This window comes from Trachypithecus francoisi, unplaced genomic scaffold (genome assembly GCF_009764315.1).
Source record: "Trachypithecus francoisi isolate TF-2019V2 unplaced genomic scaffold, Tfra_2.0 Lachesis_group5, whole genome shotgun sequence".
NCBI lineage: Eukaryota > Metazoa > Chordata > Mammalia > Primates > Cercopithecidae > Trachypithecus > Trachypithecus francoisi.
This window is the reverse complement of record NW_022681470.1, coordinates 111,442,252-111,463,021: the sequence shown is the minus strand read 5'-3', so window position 1 is coordinate 111,463,021 and position 20,770 is coordinate 111,442,252. Positions and strand designations below refer to the sequence as shown.

The window sequence follows — 20,770 nt, the reverse complement described above, 5'->3', positions numbered from 1 at the left end:
TTCAGGATTAAATGAGGTAAATGAATGTAAATTGCTTAGCATGTGGCAAAAACTCACTAAAGATTGGCTGTTACTACTTTGGGCTAGGAACTGGAGATACATAGATGAACAAAAGGAAGCTCACCTTGAAAAAAATGAGCTCTTTCTACAAGTTATTTTTTTTTCTTTGAGATGGAGTCTCACTCTCACCCAGGCTGGAGTACAGCAGTGCAATCTTGGCTCACTACAACCTCCGCCTCCCAAGCTCAAGGGATTCTCCTGCCTCAACCTCTCAAAGTAGCTGGGATTGTAGGTGCTCGCCACCACACCCGGCTAATTTTTATATTTTTAGTAGAGATGGGGTTTCACCATGTTGAGCAGGCTGGTCTTGAACTCCTGACCTCAGGTGATCCACCCGCCTTGGCCTCCCAAAGTGCTAGGATTACAGGCGAGAGTCACGGCACCTGGCCACTACAAATTAATCTTAAAGCTCCACGTTTACTCTCACCTGCTCCAAAATCCAATCTGCTAATAGGATAAAGCCTAGATTTCTTAAAAAGCAGATATTCAGTTTCCTTGAGTTAGCTACCCTACCTTTCAGCTTTTTCACCTCCTACCTCACAGACCAAACTAAGGCATTTGCTATTACATATTCCTTTTGGTTTATCCACTCTTTTTTTTTTTTTTTTTTGAGGCGGAGTCTCGCTCTGTCACCCGGACTGGAGTGCAGTGGCCAGATCTCAGCTCACTGCAAGCTCTGCCTCCCGGGTTTATGCCATTCTCCTGCCTCAGCCTCCTGAGTAGCTGGGACTACAGGCGCCCGCCACCTCGCCCGGCTAGTTTTTGTATTTTTAGTAGAGACGGGGTTTCACCGTGTTAGCCAGGATGGTCTCGATCTCCTGACCTCGCGATCTGCCCGTCTCGGCCTCCCAAAGTGCTGGGATTACAGGCTTGAGCCACCGCGCCCGGCGGTTTATCCACTCTTTACCACTGCCATTTCCTCTTCCTGGAAACCCTATATTCCTTTTACTGCAAGCATCCATTCATTCTATCTTTGGAGGCTCAGTTCATACTACAGAACTCTTTTGTGGGACTAGGCATGGTTGCTCACACCTGTAACCCCAGCACTTTGGGAGGCTGAGGTGGGAGGATTGCTTGAGGTCAGGAGTTCAAGACCAGCCTGGGCAACATGACAAAACCCTGTCTCTACTAAAAATACAACAATTAGCCAGACATGGTGGTGTGCACCTGTAGCCCCAGCTACTTGGGAGGCTGAGGCACAAGAATCACTTGCACCTGGGAAAGCAGAGGTTGCAGTGAGTCAAGATTGTGTCACTGCACTCTAGCCTAGGCGCCTAGGTGATAGAGCAGGACCCTGTCTCAAAAACAAAAAAATAAGGAAAACTTCTTGTACTAGTTATATACTCATCTATTCAGCAATTATTCAGTGCCTACTCTGTTCTAGGAACTGTTTTAGGTGCTTAAGATACATATGTAAATAAGACAAAGTGGTTGGGCGCGGGGGCTCATGCCTGAAATCTGGCACTTGAAAGGCCGAGGCAGGTGGATCGTTTGAGGCCCAGAGTTTGAGACCAGCTGGCCCAACATGGCAAAACGCCATCTCTACTAAAAATACAAAAAGTAGCTGGGCGTGGTGGTGTGTGCCTGTAGTCCCAGCTACTCGGGAGACTGAGGAACAAGAATCACTTGAACCCGGGAGGCGGAGGTTGCAGTGAGCCGAGATTGTGCCACTGCACTCCAGCCTGGGTGACAGAGCGAGACTGTCTCAAAAAAAAAAAAAAAAAAAGACAAAGCTTGTGCCCTCAAACTGTGTACACTAGTAGGGAAGTCAGACATAAAACAACATGTATGTCGGTTATTAATAAGTATGGTGAAGACCACACATATATATCCCATCTATTAAAGTACAAGGCCGGGCGCGGTGGCTCAAGCCTGTAATCCCAGCACTTTGAGAGGCCGAGACGGGTGGATCACGAGGTCAGGAGATCGAGACCATCGCGGCTAACACGGTGAAACCCCGTCTCTACTAAAAAATACAAAAAACTAGCCAGGCGAGGTGGTGGGCGCCTGTAGTCCCAGCTACTCCGGAGGCTGAGGCAGGAGAATGGCATAAACCCGGGAGGCGGAGGTTGCAGTGAGCCGAGATTGTGCCACTGCACTCCAGCCTGGGTGACAGAGCGAGACTGTCTCAAAAAAAAAAAAAAAAAAAAGACAAAGCTTGTGCCCTCAAACTGTGTACACTAGTAGGGAAGTCAGACATAAAACAACATGTATGTCAGTTATTAATAAGTATGGTGAAGACCACACATATATATCCCATCTATTAAAAGTACAAGGCCGGGCGCGGTGGCTCAAGCCTGTAATCCCAGCACTTTGAGAGGCCGAGACGGGTGGATCACGAGGTCAGGAGATCGAGACCATCGCGGCTAACACGGTGAAACCCCGTCTCTACTAAAAAATACAAAAAACTAGCCAGGCGAGGTGGCGGGCGCCTGTAGTCCCAGCTACTCCGGAGGCTGAGGCAGGAGAATGGCATAAACCCGGGAGGCGGAACTTGCAGTGAGCCGAGATCCGGCCACTGCACTCCAGCCCGGGCGACAGAGCAAGACTCCGTCTCAAAAAAATAAATAAATAAATAAAGTACAAGCTCAAGGGCTGGAGCTATGTCTTACTAAAATGTTTGCTGTTCTCACATAGCACCTTATATTTGTAGATGCTTAATATTTTTGGATAAGTAATATTCTGGAGGTTTTTACACTGTCAAATGTTAAATTGCTAGAGCAACAGAGAATGACATTCAAGTTCAACGAATCAGTCTTTTGTGACTGCTTGTGCACAATTCCGTTGTTGAAAACTATAAAGGTTGAAGTGAACCTTTTTTTTTTTTTTTGAGATAGTGGCTTGCTCTGTCACCCAGGCTAGGGTGCAGTGGCACATCATCAACGTTAACCTTCTAGGCTCAAGTGATCCTCCTGCCTCAGCCTCCCAAGTAGCTGGGACTACAGGCCCATGCCACCATGCCTGGTTAATTAAAAAAAGCTTATTTTGTAGAGATGGGGTCACAGTATGTTGCCCAGGCTGGTCTTGGCTTAAGCCATCTCCTGCCTTGACCTCTCAAAGTGCTGGAATTACAGGTATGAGTCACTGTACCCAGTCAGACCTATACTTTTCAAATGTAAAAATTTATTTTCTAGCCAACATGTCCTATTTGGTGGTCTAGGTGTTAAAGAGTACAGACTCAGCTGGGCGCGGTGGCTCACGCCTGTAATCCTAGCACTTTGGGAGGCCGAGGCAGGCAGATCATGAGGTCAGGAGATTGAGATCATCCTGGCTAACAGTGAAACCCCGTCTCTATAAAAATACAAAAAATGAGCCAGGTGTGGTGGTGGGCACCTGTAGTCCCAGCTACTGGGGAGGCGGAGGCAGGAGAATGGCATGAACCTAGGAGGCAGAGCTTGCAGTGAGCAAGATCATGCCATTGCACTCCAGCCTGGGCGACAGAGCTAGACTCTGTCTCAACAACAACAAAAAAAGAGTACAGACTCCGAGTTGGAGTCCTGAGTCCAAATGATGACTCTGGTAATTTCATAGCCTTAGTTACACAAACCTAAGATAGGGTAAATAAGAGTACCTACTGTATAGGGTTATTAAGGAAAATTAAATGAGTTCCTGCCACATAGTACAGCTGATCCTTGAACAACACGGATCCACTTACACATGAATTTTCTTTCACCTCTGCCACCCGAGACAGTGAGACAAACCCTCCTTTTCAGACTACTCATTGTGAAGATGACAAATACAAAGACCTTTATAACGATCCACTTCTACTTAATGAATATTATATATTATCTTCCTTATAGTTTTAATAACATTCTTTTCTCTAGCTTACTTTACTGTAAGAATATAGTATATAATACATAAAACAGCCAGGCGCGGTGGCTCATTGCCTGTAATCCCAGCACTTTGGGAGGTTGAGGCGGGTGGATCATGAGGTCAAGAGATCGAGACGATCCTGGCCAACATGGTGAAACCCCATCTCTACTAAAAATACAAAAATTAGCCAGGTGTGGTGTCACATGCCTGTAATCCCAACTACTTGGGAGGCTGAGGCAGAAGAATCGCTTGAACCCGGGAGGCGGAGGTTGCAATGAGCCGAGATCGCACCACTGCACTCCAGCCTGGCAGCAGAGCAGGACTCTGTCTACCAAACAAAAAAAAACAAAAACCAAACCAAAAAAATATGAAACATAGAAAACTAGTGTTAATGTTTAAGTCAGTAGGCTATTGAGGGTTTAAAAGTTGTATGTAGATCTCTGACTGCACAGGGGTGGGATCCATGGATGTACCTGTGAGAATGTAGGTATTTCAGGAAGCTTCTTAAACAAAAGCAAGTAATTTAGAACAAAGACCTTTTAAAACAATTACAATTTGATAACTGAACAAAAAGAACCAATGGTTAAGTTTAAAGAATCTAGAAAAGATCCATTTTCCTCCAAACAGATTTATTGAATATAGCAAAATTCTATATACAAAGTGACCTGGACCTGCTGCTTCAAAACATGATCCTTTCTTACTAATATCTTGATAGTCGGTCCATAGAGCATTAGAAAGCAATTGACTCTTAAATAAATAGAAAAGTGCCCAATGCACATTAAATCAATGGCCTAACTACTGGAACTTTAGTAGTTCTATAAGGTAATTAACATAGGTAGGACTGAGTTCCTGTGACAGGCTGCTGAAGAACAGATATGAGGTGTCAAGAGGCCATTTTGTGCACTGCCACTGTGATGCCATCATGTTTCTGGATCATAATGTTCCTGAAATGCAAGGAAGAAAATATTCAGTAAGATGTTATCAGTGGTACTTCACTGTAAGATTAAAGATGTTGTTTGGTTTAGGACACAATGTATAAAATAATGTAATTGTTTCTCTATGTATAAAACTAATAAACATTAACAAAACATTTGGGAAATACATAAACGTATAGCATATAAACACGAAATGAATTCTTAATCCTACTACACACAGACAACCACTGTTAATATTTCCCTGGTTCTTTGTTTTGGTTTTTTTAGGCACTGTCTTGCTGTGTTGCCCAGGCTGGCCTCAAACTCCTGGACTAAGCAATCCTCCTGCTTCAGCCACCTCAGTAGCTGGAACTACAAAAAAAAGGCTTTCCTGGTCCTTGTTTTCTTTGCATGTATATGATACAGTCATGTGCTGCATAACAATGCTTCAGTCAACAGTGTACCCTACATATGATGGTAGTCCCATAAGATTATAATGGAACTGAAAAATTCCTATTGCCTAGTGACCTTTTAACTGTCCCAGCGTCACACAGCACAACACACTACTCACGTTTGTGGTAATGCTGGTATAAACAAATTGTGAAATTGTGCTGCCAGTCATAAAAAGTATAGCACATACAATTATATACAGTACATAACACTTGATAATAAATGACTATGCTATGGTTTATGTATTTACTATACTTTTTTTTTTTTTTGAGATGGAGTCTTGCTCTGTTGCCCAGGTTGGAGTGCACTGGTTCCCGAGTTAAAGCAATTCTCCTGCCTCAGCCTCCCAAGTAGCTAGGCTTACAGGTGCCCACCACCATGCCTGGCTAACTTTCGTATTTTTAGTAGAGACAGGGTTTCACCATGTTGGTTAGGCTGGTCTCGAACTCCTGACCTCAAGTGATCTGCCCACCTTGGCCTCCCAAAGTGCTGGGATTACAGGTGTGAGCCACTGTGGCCGGCATACTTTTTATAATTATTTTAGAGTATACTACTCCTACTTATTAAGAAAAGGTTAACTATAAACCAGCCTCAGACAGGTCCTTTAGGAGGTATTCCAGAAGGTATCATCATTACAGGAGACAGGAGATGACAACTCCATGCATGTTACTGCCCTGGATGACCTTCCAGTGGGAGAAGATGTGGAGGTAGAAGACAGTGATATTGATGATCCTGACCCTGTGCAGGCCTAGGCTAATGTGTGTTTCTTCTTTGTTTTTAACAAAAGTCTAAAAAGTGAAAGAAAAAAAAAAAATTAAAAGAATTTTTGTGCAGTTGTACAATTGTTTTAAGTGTTATTATAAAGGTCAAAAAGTTTTATTGGCTCATTCAGAGCAACTTCCAGTCTTGCAAGCTCCGTTCATGGTAAGTGCCCTATTCAGATATACTTTTAAAAAAATTTCTCTATATCGTATTTTTACTGTATCTTCTCTATGTTTAGATACACAAATACCACTGTTATAACTGCCTACATTATTTAGGCTACAAATCTTTGTAGTCTAAGAGCAATACAGCCTAGGTGTGTAATAGGGTATACCACCTAGGTTTGTTTAAGTACACTCTATGATGTTCATACAACAAAACTGCCTGACACGTTTCTCAGAATGTATCCCCATTGTTAAGCAATGCATGACTGTATGTTTCTTCTTTTTACAAAGCTGTGATAGTAGCAGTTGTATATGTTTTTTCACATATTATCCTGAGGACCATCACTTGGAATATCTTTAGTAATTTTATTAGAAGTAATTTTTGCCTGGGTGCAGTGACTCATTCCTGTAATCCCAGCACTTTGGGAGGCTGAGGTGGGCAAATCACTGGAGCCCAGGAGTTTGAGACCAGCCTGGGAAACATGGTGAAACCTCCTCTCTACAAAAAATAGAAAAATTAGCTGGGTGTGGTAGTGCACACCTGTAGTGTCAGCTCTAACTCGGGAGGCTGAGTTGGGTGAATCGCCTGAGCGATTGAGAAGGGTTGAGGTCACAGTGACCCATGATCACACCACTGTACTCCAGCCTGGTGCCAGGGCAACACCTTGCCTCAAAAAAAAAAAAAAAAAGAAAGAAAAAAAGAAAAAAAAAAGTAGTTTTTATTCTCGGATTAGTTTTCCTTTGTGCTATTTATTACTTGCTTTTGGTTGATAAACTGATAGTTTGTGCCAATTCTTATTCTTCATTTAAATAGCATTGTGTCTTGAGAGCACATTAGCTTTAGGGATCAACTTGTCTGTTCCTGTGGTCCAAAAGATTAAGAACTTTTCCCAAAGTAGTTTGAATGAGGAATCACTGATGAACACAGGGCCGGCCCCCACCAATTTTACCAGGAATTTTTCTGAACAAAAAGGAAAGGATCTGTTGAAATCTACTCACCCATTATCTGATTCTAGACACACCACAGGAATATCAGTGGGGTCAGAGGTTAGCTTAGCTGCTTGCTGGGCTAGAACAGATATCACTCCAGCATGCTCATCTGACAGGGTCCCACGGCCTGGAAAACAGAGATGATATATGTCACCTGATTGCTCATAGAGTATTTCTGCTAGAATAAGCTAGCTGGTTGTTTTAAAATGTCAACAGAATTGTCTTTTTATTAATGTTTGTATTAGTCTGTATATATTATAGTAACTAAATCTTGGGTACAAAAGTACCTATAAATTCTAGGTACAAAAATTAATTACTAAGTATACTTCACAATATATTTCTGTATACAAAGGCAACACAAACTTAACTGTACCTGAAACCAAATCAGGTAACAGACATGCCACTATGGCAGAGCATATGGATGTACCATTACTATACAAAACATTTTGACCAGATCCGATGTCGACATTTGGGCCTTGAAGGTTTCTTGAAGGAACTCATTTAGTTTTAGATTTCCATACCTGAATTTCAGTCTTTCCATTAGTGAGCCTGGCAAATGCTTCCAAAAATTTACCCTTTTCTCCCAAATGACTGATGTGCATGTTAAACATAACTGAGTTACACAGATTACCTCTTTCAGTTACTCTTCCAGAAAAAATTCAGAGCTTTACACATTCCTGACTTAGGAGCAACAAGTCTTAGATTTACTAGTCCTGTCACTAATTAACGGCTTTAGTTATTTACCTTTCCAAACTTATTTCCTCATCTGTAATTGCTACCATTTATTAAGTATTATGTCTCAGCCTATGTAAGCATTTTATACATATTATATAACCTTAAAATATTGTGATTAGGCCAGGTGTGGTGGCTCATTCTTGTAATCCCAGCACTCTGGGAGGCTGAGGTGGGTGGATCACCTGAGATAAAGAGTTCGAGACCAACCTGGCCAACATGGTGAAACCCTGTCTCTACTAAAAATACAAAAATTAGCTGGGCGTGGTGGCAGATGCCTGTAATCCCAGCTACTCAGGAGGCTGAGGCAGGAGAATTGCTTGAACCTGGGAAGCAGAGGTTGCAGTGAGCCAAGATTGTGCCACCACACTCTAGCCTGGGCGACAGAGCAAGACTTTGTCTCAAAAAAAAAAAAAAAAAAAAATATATATATATATATATATTGTGATTAAGAGGCCTCAGGGCCAGACAAAAATCCTAGCTTAACTACTTACCAGCTGTATGACCTTGGGCAAGTTATTTAACCTCTGTGTCTCAGTTTCTTTTTTTTTATTTTTATTTTTTGAGATGGAGTCTTGCTCTTGTCATCCAGGCTAGAGAGCAATGGTACAGTCTTGGCTCACTGCAACCTCTGCCTCCCACGTTCAAGTGATTCTCTGCCTCAGCCTCCTGAGTAGCTGGGATTACTGGCACCTGCTACCATGCCTGGCTAATTTATTTTGCATTTTTAGTACAGATGTGGTTTCACCATGTTGGCCAGGCTAGTCTCGAACTCCTGACCTCAGGTGATCCACCAGCCTCTGCCTCCCAAAGTGCTGGGATTACAGGTGTGAGCCACCACACCCAGCCTCTTTTTTTAAATTTTAAAAACATATATATTATATATATATATATATTTTTAAATAGAGATGGGGAGGTCTGTGTTGCACAGGCTGGTCTTGAACTCCTGGGCTCAAGTTATGTGTCTGCCTTGGCCTCCCAAAGTACTGGGATTACAAGCGTGAGCCACTGCACCTGGCCCCTCAATTTCTTTTTCTACCCCACTGGGTTGTTATGAGGAATAAGAGTATATGTAAAGCACTTACAATGGTACTTGGCACATAAGAGCTCAATAAATATAATCCTATGATTATTACCATTATTAAATAACAACCCAGTGAAGAAAATGAAGCCCTAAATGGTAGTTTTTTGGTCCATGTTCACACTACTAGCAAATGAAAGAGCAAGGGGTTGAGACCAGGTATGTCCAACAATGAAACCCCATTTTACTGCCTATTCACTTCTTGTTTAGTGTAGTTGAGCTTAAAAATAGTACATCACCCACCTTGCAGGGTTGTTGTGAAAATTAAAGATAATGTATTTAGAACCTAGCAGTCTCAGCATATGGAATACACTCAATAAATGGTTAACAGCCGTCGTTATCTGAAGTCCTTTCTAGACTCAATTTAAAATGATTCAAATATTATTTTTAGTAGAGACAACTATTTATTGCTATAGGACTGCAAGGAACATCTTCCTTCATAAATACCAACTGAAAAGTTTCAATTTTCTGATACTGTTATTTGGAGATAATCTCTACTCTCAAATGCAGAAAGAACTGGCAAGGTAACAGGAAATAAAAGCTAGAAAATAATAGCACGCTAGGCTCCAAGTCAACATCAGATGCTGTGCAATTCACCAAATGGTTGGTATGAGAGATACTTACAACCCAGATTAAGTCCTTGTGAATCTGTGCACAGGACTCCAACAATGGAGGGATTCTTCATTCTAATTCCAGGAACGCAAGAGAGTTGAAGTACATAATGGGAGAAAAAGGATTTAAATAAATATCAACATACAGGTGTTCTATGTACCAGGCATTCTTTAAGTGCTTTAAATCAATGTTTCTCAATCTTTTTTCATTGTCACACCTTAAGAAAAAAATTAAGTTCTAGGGCCGGGCGCGGTGGCTCACGCCTGTAATCCCAGCACTTTGGGAGGCCGAGGTGGATGGATCACCTGAGGTCGTAGTTCAAGACCAGCCTGACCAACATGGAGAAACCCCCGTCTCTACTAAAAATACAAAATTAGCCGGGCGTGGTGGCGCATGACTGTAATCTCAGCTACTCCGGAGGCTGAGGCAGGATAATCGCTTGAACCCCCGGAGGCGGAGGTTGCGGTGAGCCGAGATCACGCCATTGCGCTCCAGCTTGAGAAACAAGAGCGAAACTCCGTCTCAAAAAAAAAAAGAAAAGTGTTCTAATTAATTTAAATAAACTAGTTTCTCTCTGATGAGAGATAAAAATGTGTACTGCTGAGTTCTGCAGGGCCACAAACACTGCGTGAAAAACATCTAGGATGCTTTCACTCTTGTTAAAAAATGCATGTTTTAGTACTAACTCATTTAAAACAGCTGTTGAAAAACTCTTAAGTTACCTCCTGGAGGGTAAGTGGAAGCTGAGGGGCATCGGTGGTAGGCAGGTGTCTCTCTGTACCCTTTATACTTTTCCAGTTTTGAATTTTACATAGATACTGCTCGTTCGAAAAATTTAAAGGATGATTTTTATCTACTTAAGCACCAAGTTACTGATAGGTTACACACAAGGAGAAACGTGTTTGTTTACACCGCAGGGCTCGACTCTGCACAACCGGCACAATCTTCCCAAAAGTCAACCCGTTTCCTAAAACTCGTGCGGAACAACCCTAACCGTAAAGACGATTTCAACAACGAGATTGGCAGTTTTGGCATGTGGCCTGGGCCCAGGAAACCCGCTCAAGAGGGAATGTGCGCTGCTCGGCAGGATTTTAATTCCGGGTCACCTGCCCCGCCCTGCGACCCTTGGGTAGGGCTTAGTCCCCTCATCCCGTGTCCCAGGGGTCGCGAGACTCTCCGAGACGCCCTGGCCGGCACTCGCAGCTCGCGCCTTTCGTCCCGCTCAAGTTCCTCCGCCGCGACCTCAGCACAGGCCGAAGGGCGCACTACTCACGTGTCTTCCAAGTGCTGCTCCAAGGTCGCCTCCATCCCACCCACCGACCACCCTGACCCAGAACCCAGCGGCACGGCACGTCCTTCTCCAGCACAGTCCTCAGTCACTTGACGCGAGCGGGGCGTGGACCCTAACGGCGCCTCCAAAGGGACAAAATTGATCACGGTGCAACGGCCGCGTTCTTTACTGGAAAACATCGCTGCGCTTCCGCCGCACAGAGGAAGGTGAAGGCTTGGGCTGCTGGCGCGGTGACTTGCTCTTGGCTCCATGGCGGAACCGGCCCGGAGGGATTATTCCCCTCTAGGGAGAGAGGTCTGCAGCCGGGCCTTAGTGTCTCAGTTCGTGGCCTGGCATTTTGTGTCAGTGTTTTTTAACCTTTGGACTCGACTTCAACCTACTCCGAGACCTAGGGGACAGATCTTAAAGTTTTACAATAACCCAGGGGTCAGACAGGGTCTGATCTAGCCTGTGGGGCAAGTACGGGGAAGACGCGGGACCTCTGGGAGGGGCTCAGTAGGCTCGTAGGGGGAAAGACGCACACAGGGACTAAAGGACCAGATGGAGCAAGGTTCAACTCCCGAACTGAGTGTTGGCAAAGTGTCGGGATTTTAACGAAGACATTGGTGCTTATTATGGTGAGGGGACTCAGGACCGTTTAGGGGAAGAGAGTGGCATTTGGGTCCTAACTTGTAAGGAAGACTGGGTAGGACTATTTAAAAATAACTTTAAAAAATTAATTATAAAGCTGGTAAAAATAAAGAAAGGAAAACACCTATGGCCCCACTGTCCACAGATGACTTTTAACCCCTTGGAGAATATCCTTTCAGATAGTTGTCTTTGCAAATGTGTACTTTTAATGTTTTTTCGTTTGCCTTTAAAAAGTTTTTTTTGGGTGCACAGGGTCTTGTGCTGTCACCCAGGCTGTAGTGCAGTAGAACAATTATAGCTCATTACAACCTTGACGTCCTGGGTTCAAGCTATCCTCCCCTCTCAGCCTTTCAACTGGATAGGACCACAGCCTCGAGCCATCATGCCTGGCTAATTTTTACATTTTTTGTAGAGATGGGGGTCTCGCTGTGTTGTCCGGGCTGGTCTTAAACTCCTTGCCTCAATAGTCCTCCCACTCTAGCCTCCCAAAATGTGATTGCAGGCTGAGTCACCATGCCCAGCATGTTTTGTTTCTTTTTTCTTTTGTAAGCAAAATTGACATACATACTGGAGGACAATTCTGTAGCTGGCCTTCTTTACAGAGTTTAGAATAAATGTCTTTCCATGTCAAGTTTTCACTTACATCCTTTGTAATTGTTGAAAAATATTCCATTTTATAGCTGTATCTTAATTGTGGATTAAGGTTGGAGTGCAGTGGCACTATCATGGCTTAGTCCAGCCTCAGCCTCCTAGGTTCAAGTGATCTTCCCACCTCAGCCTCCCAAGAAGCTAGGACTACAGGAACGCACCACCACACCTAGCTAATTAAAAAAACAATTTGTAGAGATGGGGTCTCAGTGTGTAGTCCAGTCTCAAGTGACCCTCCCTCCTTGGCCTCCCAAAGTGCTGAGATTGCAGGCCAGCCACTATACTTGGACTTTTTTTTTTTTTTTGCTTTTGTTTGTTTTTTGTTTTAGCTATTACAGTGCTGGTTGAATATCCTCATAGCTAAATATTTGTGCAGTTTTAAAATTTCCTTATAAGTTACTAGAAATTGAATGACTGGGTTAAAGGACATGGTCATTTTTTAAGACTTTTGATACATACTTACAAATTGCCTCCCGAAAAAGTGGTGCTAATTTACATTCAAATTGGTAAGCTTCACTCCCTCCATGGATCATTCCTTGTGCTAAGTTTCTTCCGACTCTCTCACCTCCAGCTTTTTACTCACAGCCTACCTTCCAGTCTGGTTCCCAGCTGCCAGATCGGAAGATACCAGACTCTGGTATTGAACCAGAGTCCAATACCCGGCACTGGCATTCAGAGTCCCTTTTTATTCCTCAGCTGTCATAGTAAAACTTGCAGCTTCCTTAAAATTCCAGTCTGTTCTCTGTCGCCCAGGCTGGCGTGCAGTGGCGCCATCTCAGCTCACTGCAACCTCTGCCTCCTGGTTCAAGCGATTCTTCTGCCTCAGCCTCCTGAGTAGCTGGGATTACAGGCATCTGCCACCACACCCAGCTAATTTTTGTACTTTTAGTAGAGATGGGGTTTCACCGTGTTGGCCAGGCTGGTCTCAAACTCCTGACTTCAAGTGATCCGCCCACCTCGGCCTCCCAAAATGCTGGGATTATAGGCGTGAGCCATTGTGCCCAGCCAAAATTCCAGTTTGAATGTTATAATTCAGGGGTCTTGGACTCCTGCTGTAGAGAAATTATTCGTGTTGTTAGGGGTAACACAGTATGGGCCATATTAGTTTTAGAAAAAGCAGTTTAAAACTTAGCATTAGAAAATGTAAGTACTGCCTGGTGCAGTGGCACGTGCCTATAATCCCAGCTACTCAGGAGGCCGAGGCAGGAGGATCCCTTGAGCCCAGGAGTTCAAGTCCAGCCTGGGCAATATAGTCTGGTAGCCACATTAAAAAAAGTAAAACAGGGCAGGGCACAGTGGCTCACGCCTATAATCCTAGCACTTTAGGAGGCTGAGGTGTGTGGATCACTTGAGGTCAGGAGTTTGAGACCAGCCTGGCCAACATGTCGAAACCCCATCTCTACTAAAAATACAAAAATTAACTGGGCGTGGTGGTGCGTACCTGTAGTCCCAGCTACTCAGGAGGCTGAGGCAGGAGGATTGCTTGAACCCAGGAGATGGAGGTTGCAGTGAGCCGAGATTGAGCCACAGCAGTCCAGGCTGTGCAACAGTGTGAGACTCTCTCAAAACAAAGTAAAACAGATGAAATTAATTTTAATAACATTTTATTTATTCAAACAATATATTCAAAATGTTATTTCAATTTGTGATTGATAAAATACTAATATTTTACATTTTTTCTCCTGTACTATTTTCAAAATCCAGGGTATATTTTTCAGTTAGCAGCACATTTCAATTCAGACCAGCCATATTTCAAGTGCTCAGTAGCCACTCGTGGCTAGTGGCCACAGTATTGGCCAGTGTAGCCCCAGGGTATCTCAAATTATCTCAAAGTTAGACCAGTGATTAAAGGATTCTCTGGGCCAGGTATGGTGGTTTTCAGGCCAGGTATGGTGGTTTTATGCCTGTAATCCCAGCACTTCGGGAGGCCTAGGTGGGTGGATAGCTTGAAGCCAGGAGTTTGAGACCAGCCTAGCCAATGTGGGGAGACCCTGTCTCTACAAAAACACAAAAATTAGCTGGGCAGGGTGATGCGCACCTGTGGTCTCAAGTACTTTGTGTGACGTGGGATGATCACTCAAGGCCGGGAGGTGGAGGCTGCAGTGAGCTGAGATTGCACAACTGCACTCCAGCCTGGGGAACAGAATGAGACCCGTCTCAAAAAAAAAAAAAAAAAAAAAAGGATTCTCAGAAAGGCTAGTGATTACTTTTTAAGGTATAAGGAAGACCTTTTAAGGGAAATCAAGTAGGAAGAGGATGATAGCTGGCTCACGTGTCCTTGCCACATGGGAGGTGAGAGAGCAGGCTACTCCTTACCACCCGCTCTTTCTCTGCCGTGCTGCTCTCTTGCCCCTGCTGCTCTCTTGTCCCTGTGCAGGGAGGCAGGGGGAGAGGAATAGCATATATAAATTAGGCAAGTGCTAGGGGCTGGAGTGATGGTTGGAGAAAGTATCTGACCCTTAATTGTTTTCTGCTTTCTTTAGCTTGTGGGGTATTTAACAATTCTTTGTTCTTAGTTTTGAGGGCCAGCAACCATTTCTGGGATGACAGAAAAAGTTCCATGACATCCATATTAGAGCATTTGTTTCATTGTATTGTAACTTTTTTATGTTTACTTTTGAAAAAGTTCATTCTTTTCTCTTTTTACTTCTTTTTTTTTTCTTTTTGAGGCAGGGTCTTACTCTGTCACTCAGGCTGTAGTGCAGTGGCACAATCTTGGCTCACTGCAACCTCTGCCTCCTGAGCTCGTGATTCAGCCTCCCGAGTAGCTGGGACTACAGGTGTACACCACACTTGGCTATTTTTTTTTGTATTTTTTGTAGAGATGGGGTTTTGCCACGTTGCCAGGCTGGTCTTGAACTCCTGGGCTTAAGCAGTCTGCTCTCCTTGATCTCACAAAATGCTGGGATTACAGACATGAGCTACAGCACCCAGCCCTTATGTTTACTTTTCATAGACAGGAAGAGTGTCTTCGTCTCTGCATTGCTAGTGCAATAGAGCATGATAAAAATTCAATAAAGATTGATCGAAGAGTCTTGATGTCTTTTGGGAAAGGAGCTCTATGGTTACTTTTACTCTAAGGTAAAGAAATTTAGGTCCTGAACTTTAACCACCTTCTCCTCTTCTTTCTCCCCTCTTTCATAAGTGAGCTCTTGGAAAGTTAAAATGCCAGGAGGGCCGGGCGCGGTGGCTCAAGCCTGTAATCCCAGCACTTTGGGAGGCTGAGACGGGCGGATCACGAGGTCAGGAGATCAAGACCATCCTGGCTAACACGGTGAAACCCCCATCTCTACTAAAAAATACAAAAAACTAGCCGGGCGAGGTGGCAGGCGCCTGTAGTCCCAGCTACTTGGGAGGCTGAGGCAGGAGAATGGCGTGAACCCGGGAGGTGGAGCTTGCAGTGAGCTGAGATCCGGCCACTGCACTCCAGCCTGGGCGACAGAGCGAGACTCCATCTCAAAAAAAAAAAAAAAAAAAAAATCCCAGGAGGGTCCAGCAGAGAATACCCAAACCCACATGTCCTGATGGGAAGTGGGGGATAAGTAGAGAGGGAAACACAGACCCTGCCTGCCATCTCACTGCTGCTGGCCCAGGGGACCCTAACTCCTTTTCTTGACCCGTCAGAAGCAGAATCCTCTTGAGGATCTGTTTAAGAAGCACAGCTCTGGTAGAAAGGCTAGCTTTCCTCTGGGTACAGAGGGCTCTGCTACCCCAGGGCTGGCCACACTGGGCTGTGACTCACTCTCATAATGCTCAGGGTCACGGGCTTTCAGTGGAATGAGTCCTCTTGTGCCACCAGGGGGCACCAAGGCCACAGAAAACCCTACTCGGAAGGTTCTGGGGTGAGGGAAAGGAATCCACGGGTCTGTAGAGCTGGCAGAGCATGGGTAAGGATAGCATTATGCTAGGTGGCCTTGAAGTCAGATGTAAATTGGGATCCTGGCTTGGCCCCTGACTATCCATGGGAACTTTGAGCCTCACAGGGCTCATTTTTGATGTGGGGGTACCATTACCTGCCTCATCAGGTTGCGGGGAGGATTATATGAGATACTTTATGTAAGAGGGGCTGGTGCATTGTGGAAGTCAATAAGTTTTGTTAAATCTGAGTAAGAAGACCTGTTTGTTTCCTCAAGTTGCTTATAATCTAGGTGAGGACACATCTGAGAGAATAACTAATAGTTCAGTGAAGCCAAATGATTGGCACAGACCTCAAGTGGTCTAGCATTTATAGGAGAGGGGGACTGTGAAACAGGACTTAAAAGAAATTAAAAATGTGTAAGCAAAAACTCAGTTGTATGTAAAAAAAAAAATCCCCCTGAGAAAGAGAAAGAGGTGGAATCCTTTAAAAATTAACTGCCTGTTTTTCTGTCTGTGGCTAGTGAGCCTTATCTCTCCCTTTCCCAGGCATTGTGAAAACCCTGTTTCCCTAGCTGTGCAGCTACAAGGTCACTAGACAGATAAACTCCAGTCATAAAACATGTTTTTCCTTGAAAAGTAAGAAATAATGTAATGCATGTCTCAAATGAATGACTGTTTCTTGCTTCTGTAATATGCTTTCCCCTGCACAGATCTCCTACTGCCCCATGACATGCTTAAAAGGTAACCTGACTCTTTGTTTGGGGCTCAGTCCATTGGATGTTAATCTGACTGGCTTGGTGCGCCTAAATAATAAATAATATATATCCTCCTCAACCCCTCAGTCTCTCCGATTCCTAAATTATCCTGCTGCAATTGCAGGGCTAGATTTACAGACCTGCTTTATAAAGCTATGTTAAATTAGATCAGTATATTTTATTCTTTTTATTAGATTTTTCTATAGCATAAAAATGATAAAATACAGCAAGAAAAAAAGTCATTTGAAATTCTAGTCCTAATCCTAATATGAATGTGAAGGAGCTGGGCTAGAATGGAATAAGGTATAATTTGCATAAGGTGGAAATGAGGACAGGCCCGTCACAAGGATCATGAGAGTCTTGCTGGCAAAAGCATCTTACTGCATTCATGCTGCAGCACAGGACCCTGATGCAGAACAGGTTGGGGACACAGCCCTGCCTTCTAATAGTGGACACCATCTGAGAGCTGAGGTATAGATTCAAAGCCTGACTCCTAATAGCGATTGGTAGTAATATCATCAGCAGTTCATGTACATGGGGTGACAATGGCGTGCCAGGCAATTCAGAGGGCCTCTTGGTCCTCACATCATTTTTGAAGTAGCTAACATCACTATCCCCCTTTTACAGCTAAAAAACAAAACAAAACCCTGAGGCTCAGAAGATAAATATTTGCTGAAGATCACCGTGCTTGTAAGTGGTGGAGCCTGACCATTAACCTCCCCACGACACTGCTTCAATTTCTATCACTTCATCAACCACACAACCCGAGAACTGTGAGGGGATTTAGCAGGCCCAGTCCAGATCTCTTATTCTACAGAGAAGAAATCTGAGGCTCAGAGAGGGGAAGGGGCTAATTTGGACCTTTAACTTCTGATTCTTAAATTTCTTTCTGGTGTTCCAGCTATACTGTACTACAAGAGGCCGTCTTAGAGCTTTAGTTAAACCAGCTTCAGAGAGACTCATTTTATGGGTTGAATTATGCCTCCCCAAAATTCCTGGGTCAAAGTTCTAAGCCCCAGTACCTCCGAATGTGGAGATAGGACTTTTGCAGAGTAATCAGGTGAAATGAGGTAGTTAGGGTGGGCCTTAGTCCAGTATGGCTGGTATCCTCATGAAAAGGGGAAATGTGGACACAGACGTACATAAAGGGAAGACGGTGTGAGGAGACATAAAGAACAAATAGTCATCTATAGCCAAGGCCTGGAACAGATCCTTCCCTAACAGCCCTCAGAAGGAAGCAACCTCGCTGACAGCTTGATTTTGGACTGTTCCCCTCTAGCACTGTGAGACAATAAATTCATGTTGGTTAGGACACCCAGTTTGTTATGGCAGCCCTAGGAAACCTTTGTGGATGTATGTGCTCATATACCCATAAAGTCTAAAAGTCAAAAGTATCACAGACTTTTGGCAGCCCTTCAATAATAGAAGCACTGGTTGGGAGGGTCACCCTCCCCAAGGCAAAAGGATAGAGCAAATGATCTTTCCAGCTTGCTCCCAACCTTGAACTTTGGCCAAGATATATTTCTTTCACTGGACATTGGCCAACAGTGGTGTCATGACTTGTTTGACCGTGACCTTCTTGAGTCTGTTTTATTATCTCTGAGCTTGACCTACAGAAGAAGCTCAATAAATGTGGGTAGAGGGGATGAGTGGGAAAATCACCTCCCAGCCATTCCAGTTCAAGCCTTTCCAAGCAGAAGAGGCCCACCCTAACGACCTCATTTTCACTTGATTACTCGACGTCAGAGTCATAGGTGGGGCAGGAAGTAGGGTATGTAAGGCCTGTCAGTGGATAGAAGTTGAAGCTGGACACTGTCTCCTAAAGTTTAGAGCTGAGCCCGAATTCTGGAAAATACAAGCAAAATACATTTTAGATGACTCAGGATGGGCTAAAGAAGTTCCAGTACAGGAAACTATTTTCCTGCTGCTTTATTAATTCTGCTACAGAAGATAAATGAGATGCAGACTTTCATATCCAAGTCTTCATTAGATGCCCAGTTAATGCAGCCATGACAAATGGGTATGAAGCCCTTATGAATAAAAAAAAGATCAACCCAGTATAAAAAATCATAGACCAGAGAAATGAAAATTTAGAGGAGCTGATAAAATACCCTATCCTTAATTAGACTGTCAGCATATACATCAAATTAGCCTTAATGCCAAGATTTATTGGCCTTGGAATTGGGTAAATTAAATAAGTGCTTACAAATGAATGGAAAAGAAATTACCTGTATTAAAACGTATTTGTGATGCAGGACTGTGCACTGAGGCTTTTAGTCAAACTCAGGCTTGCAGCTTCTTTTGCTCTGCATCCATTTCCACCCCGTGTTCCCCAGTGGGTTTCAGAGACCCTATTTGTGGGGTAACAATATGTACCATTGTCAGCTATCTCTGCTGTTGTCCTGGAAAAATCCTTCTTGGACAGTAAAATATTTTTGTCTGTATTTCACCATCTCCAGATTAGAAGGGTGTTACTGATTCTTACCTCAGAGAAGAGAATGTCATGGAGACAAAATGACCTGCTTAGAGTTCTGCCTGCCCCAGCATGGACAGCAGAGCACAAAGATTTCTTCTGGACTCCCACAATCTCCCTTGGAATCCAAGAACTTGTCTACCATCCCAACACTTTAGTGTCCTCTTGTAAGCCCCTGGACAAATCCTCTGATGCCTTGATACCTCAGTTTTTCCCCACTATAAATGGGAAGATAAATTCACCATAAACTGTACTTACCTTGCAGCGTCATTATGAGAATTTCATGAAACAATGCGATATAAAGCTCCTAGCACAGTTCCCGGCACCATTGTAAGCACCGAACAAATGAAAGCTGTTGTAATTAGGATCTCAAGAAATGACAGCTGAGGCAAATTTGGATTAGAATGCCTTCAGCATTCTCAGGTGCAAGCAACAGAAGCTGACTCTGGTTTAAAGAATAGGAAAGGAAGTGAATTAAAAGATATTGGGTAGCTTGTGGAATTGGGAGGACTGTAGAGCTCAGTCTAAGTTTCTAGTGACAAAGCTTCAAATCATACATGAGGAAAATGCCCCTGCCGCTCCTGTTCCTGGTGTGACTACACACACATAATTGCCAGCAGTACCAAGGCCCCTCTGCAGGAGGAACGTAACCCTGCAATTACTGCTTCCCCTGAAGTCAGATACCTCCGCTGCTGCCCTTCCCAGTAGTCATGGAGCCTGGATCACATACCTGGCTTTAGTTGTAAAGGAGGCTGGAGAGAAAATGCTCTGCTCTCTGTAATGGTCTTGAAAGTGGCCCGCACATAGCAAAGCTATTCAAAAGCGGGTGAGCAGCATGAAAGCATCCAGAGGGATTCTTGCTTTGCACGAGGGAGAACTCTTGCTCCCAGCATTTGAGACCCCGCAGGGGCATTTTCCTCATGCGTGATTTGAAGCTTTGTCTCTAGAAGCTTAGACTTAGAGTAGGACACCTCTGAGTGTGAATGTCCTACCTGAGTTCTCTCTCATGCAAAGCAAGAATCCCTGTGGAGGGATTGACACCACAGCCTCTTCCATAATGTCTCCGAGCAACTTTATTGGGCAGCATTCCACTCCTTGGCAAAGGGGAGAGGTGGATTCTACCTCTCTCCTGCATAAGCCTAGTCTAATATAGAATTTGGGAGCACTTTGTGCTCCTAGAGATCAGGGTCATCATAAAGGATCTCGGAGTCTGCACGTGTGCCAGCTTCATGTTGTGGCCTCACTGTAGATCCGCAGTTCCATTTCTTTATGGATCCCTTACCCCTACTGTGCCAAATTCTATGCTGATAGCAATAATAATTCAGACAGGGCTTCCTCACTCAAGGAGTTTGTGCTCTGTATAGTTAATAAGCTAGAGATAATGAAAAAAAACCCAGTTTGAATTTTGGGTAAGAGAAACTTTTCAGATCAATGATCATTACCAATAGCAGCTTCCATGCATGACCCTGCCCGGAGCTTGGGGCCTGCACTACTGTTTCCAGGAAACATGTTCTTTTTAAATTTTTTTTTTTTTTTT

At 43.9% G+C, this 20,770-nt stretch overlaps 1 protein-coding gene and 1 long non-coding RNA gene across 3 annotated transcripts; one reads left to right on the top strand and one right to left on the bottom strand.

Moving 5' to 3' along the window:
- Positions 1 to 4,481: 4,481 nt before the first annotated feature.
- LAMTOR5 (late endosomal/lysosomal adaptor, MAPK and MTOR activator 5) lies at positions 4,482 to 11,811 on the bottom strand. 2 transcript variants are annotated; one of them, XM_033196842.1, is made up of 4 exons: positions 10,852 to 11,811; positions 9,591 to 9,652; positions 7,163 to 7,280; positions 4,482 to 4,817 (listed from the first exon to the last, which is right to left on the bottom strand). In XM_033196842.1, the coding sequence occupies exons 1-4, from the start codon at positions 11,118 to 11,120 to the stop codon at positions 4,757 to 4,759; spliced, it is 510 nt and encodes a 169-aa protein (XP_033052733.1). In that variant the 5' UTR covers positions 11,121 to 11,811; the 3' UTR covers positions 4,482 to 4,756. The 2 variants fall into 2 exon arrangements, with proteins under 2 accessions (XP_033052733.1, XP_033052734.1); XM_033196843.1 differs by lacking the exon at positions 4,482 to 4,817 and adding an exon at positions 5,718 to 6,025.
- LOC117074898 lies at positions 11,078 to 19,486 on the top strand. The gene is made up of 3 exons (XR_004433755.1): positions 11,078 to 11,210; positions 15,108 to 15,228; positions 19,220 to 19,486. It is a non-coding gene; the product is annotated as an uncharacterized LOC117074898 (long non-coding RNA).
- Positions 19,487 to 20,770: the final 1,284 nt, after the last annotated feature.

Coding starts and splice junctions, on each gene's coding strand:
- LAMTOR5 (XM_033196842.1), bottom strand. CDS start 11,120: ATGGAGCCAAGAGCAAGTCACCGCGCCAGCAGCCCAAGCCTTCACCTT. Junction 7,281..9,590: donor ACAAGGACTTAATCTGGGTT/GTAAGTATCTCT, acceptor TCTGTTTTCCAG/GCCGTGGGACCCTGTCAGAT. Junction 4,818..7,162: donor TGTCTAGAATCAGATAATGG/GTGAGTAGATTT, acceptor CTTGCATTTCAG/GAACATTATGATCCAGAAAC.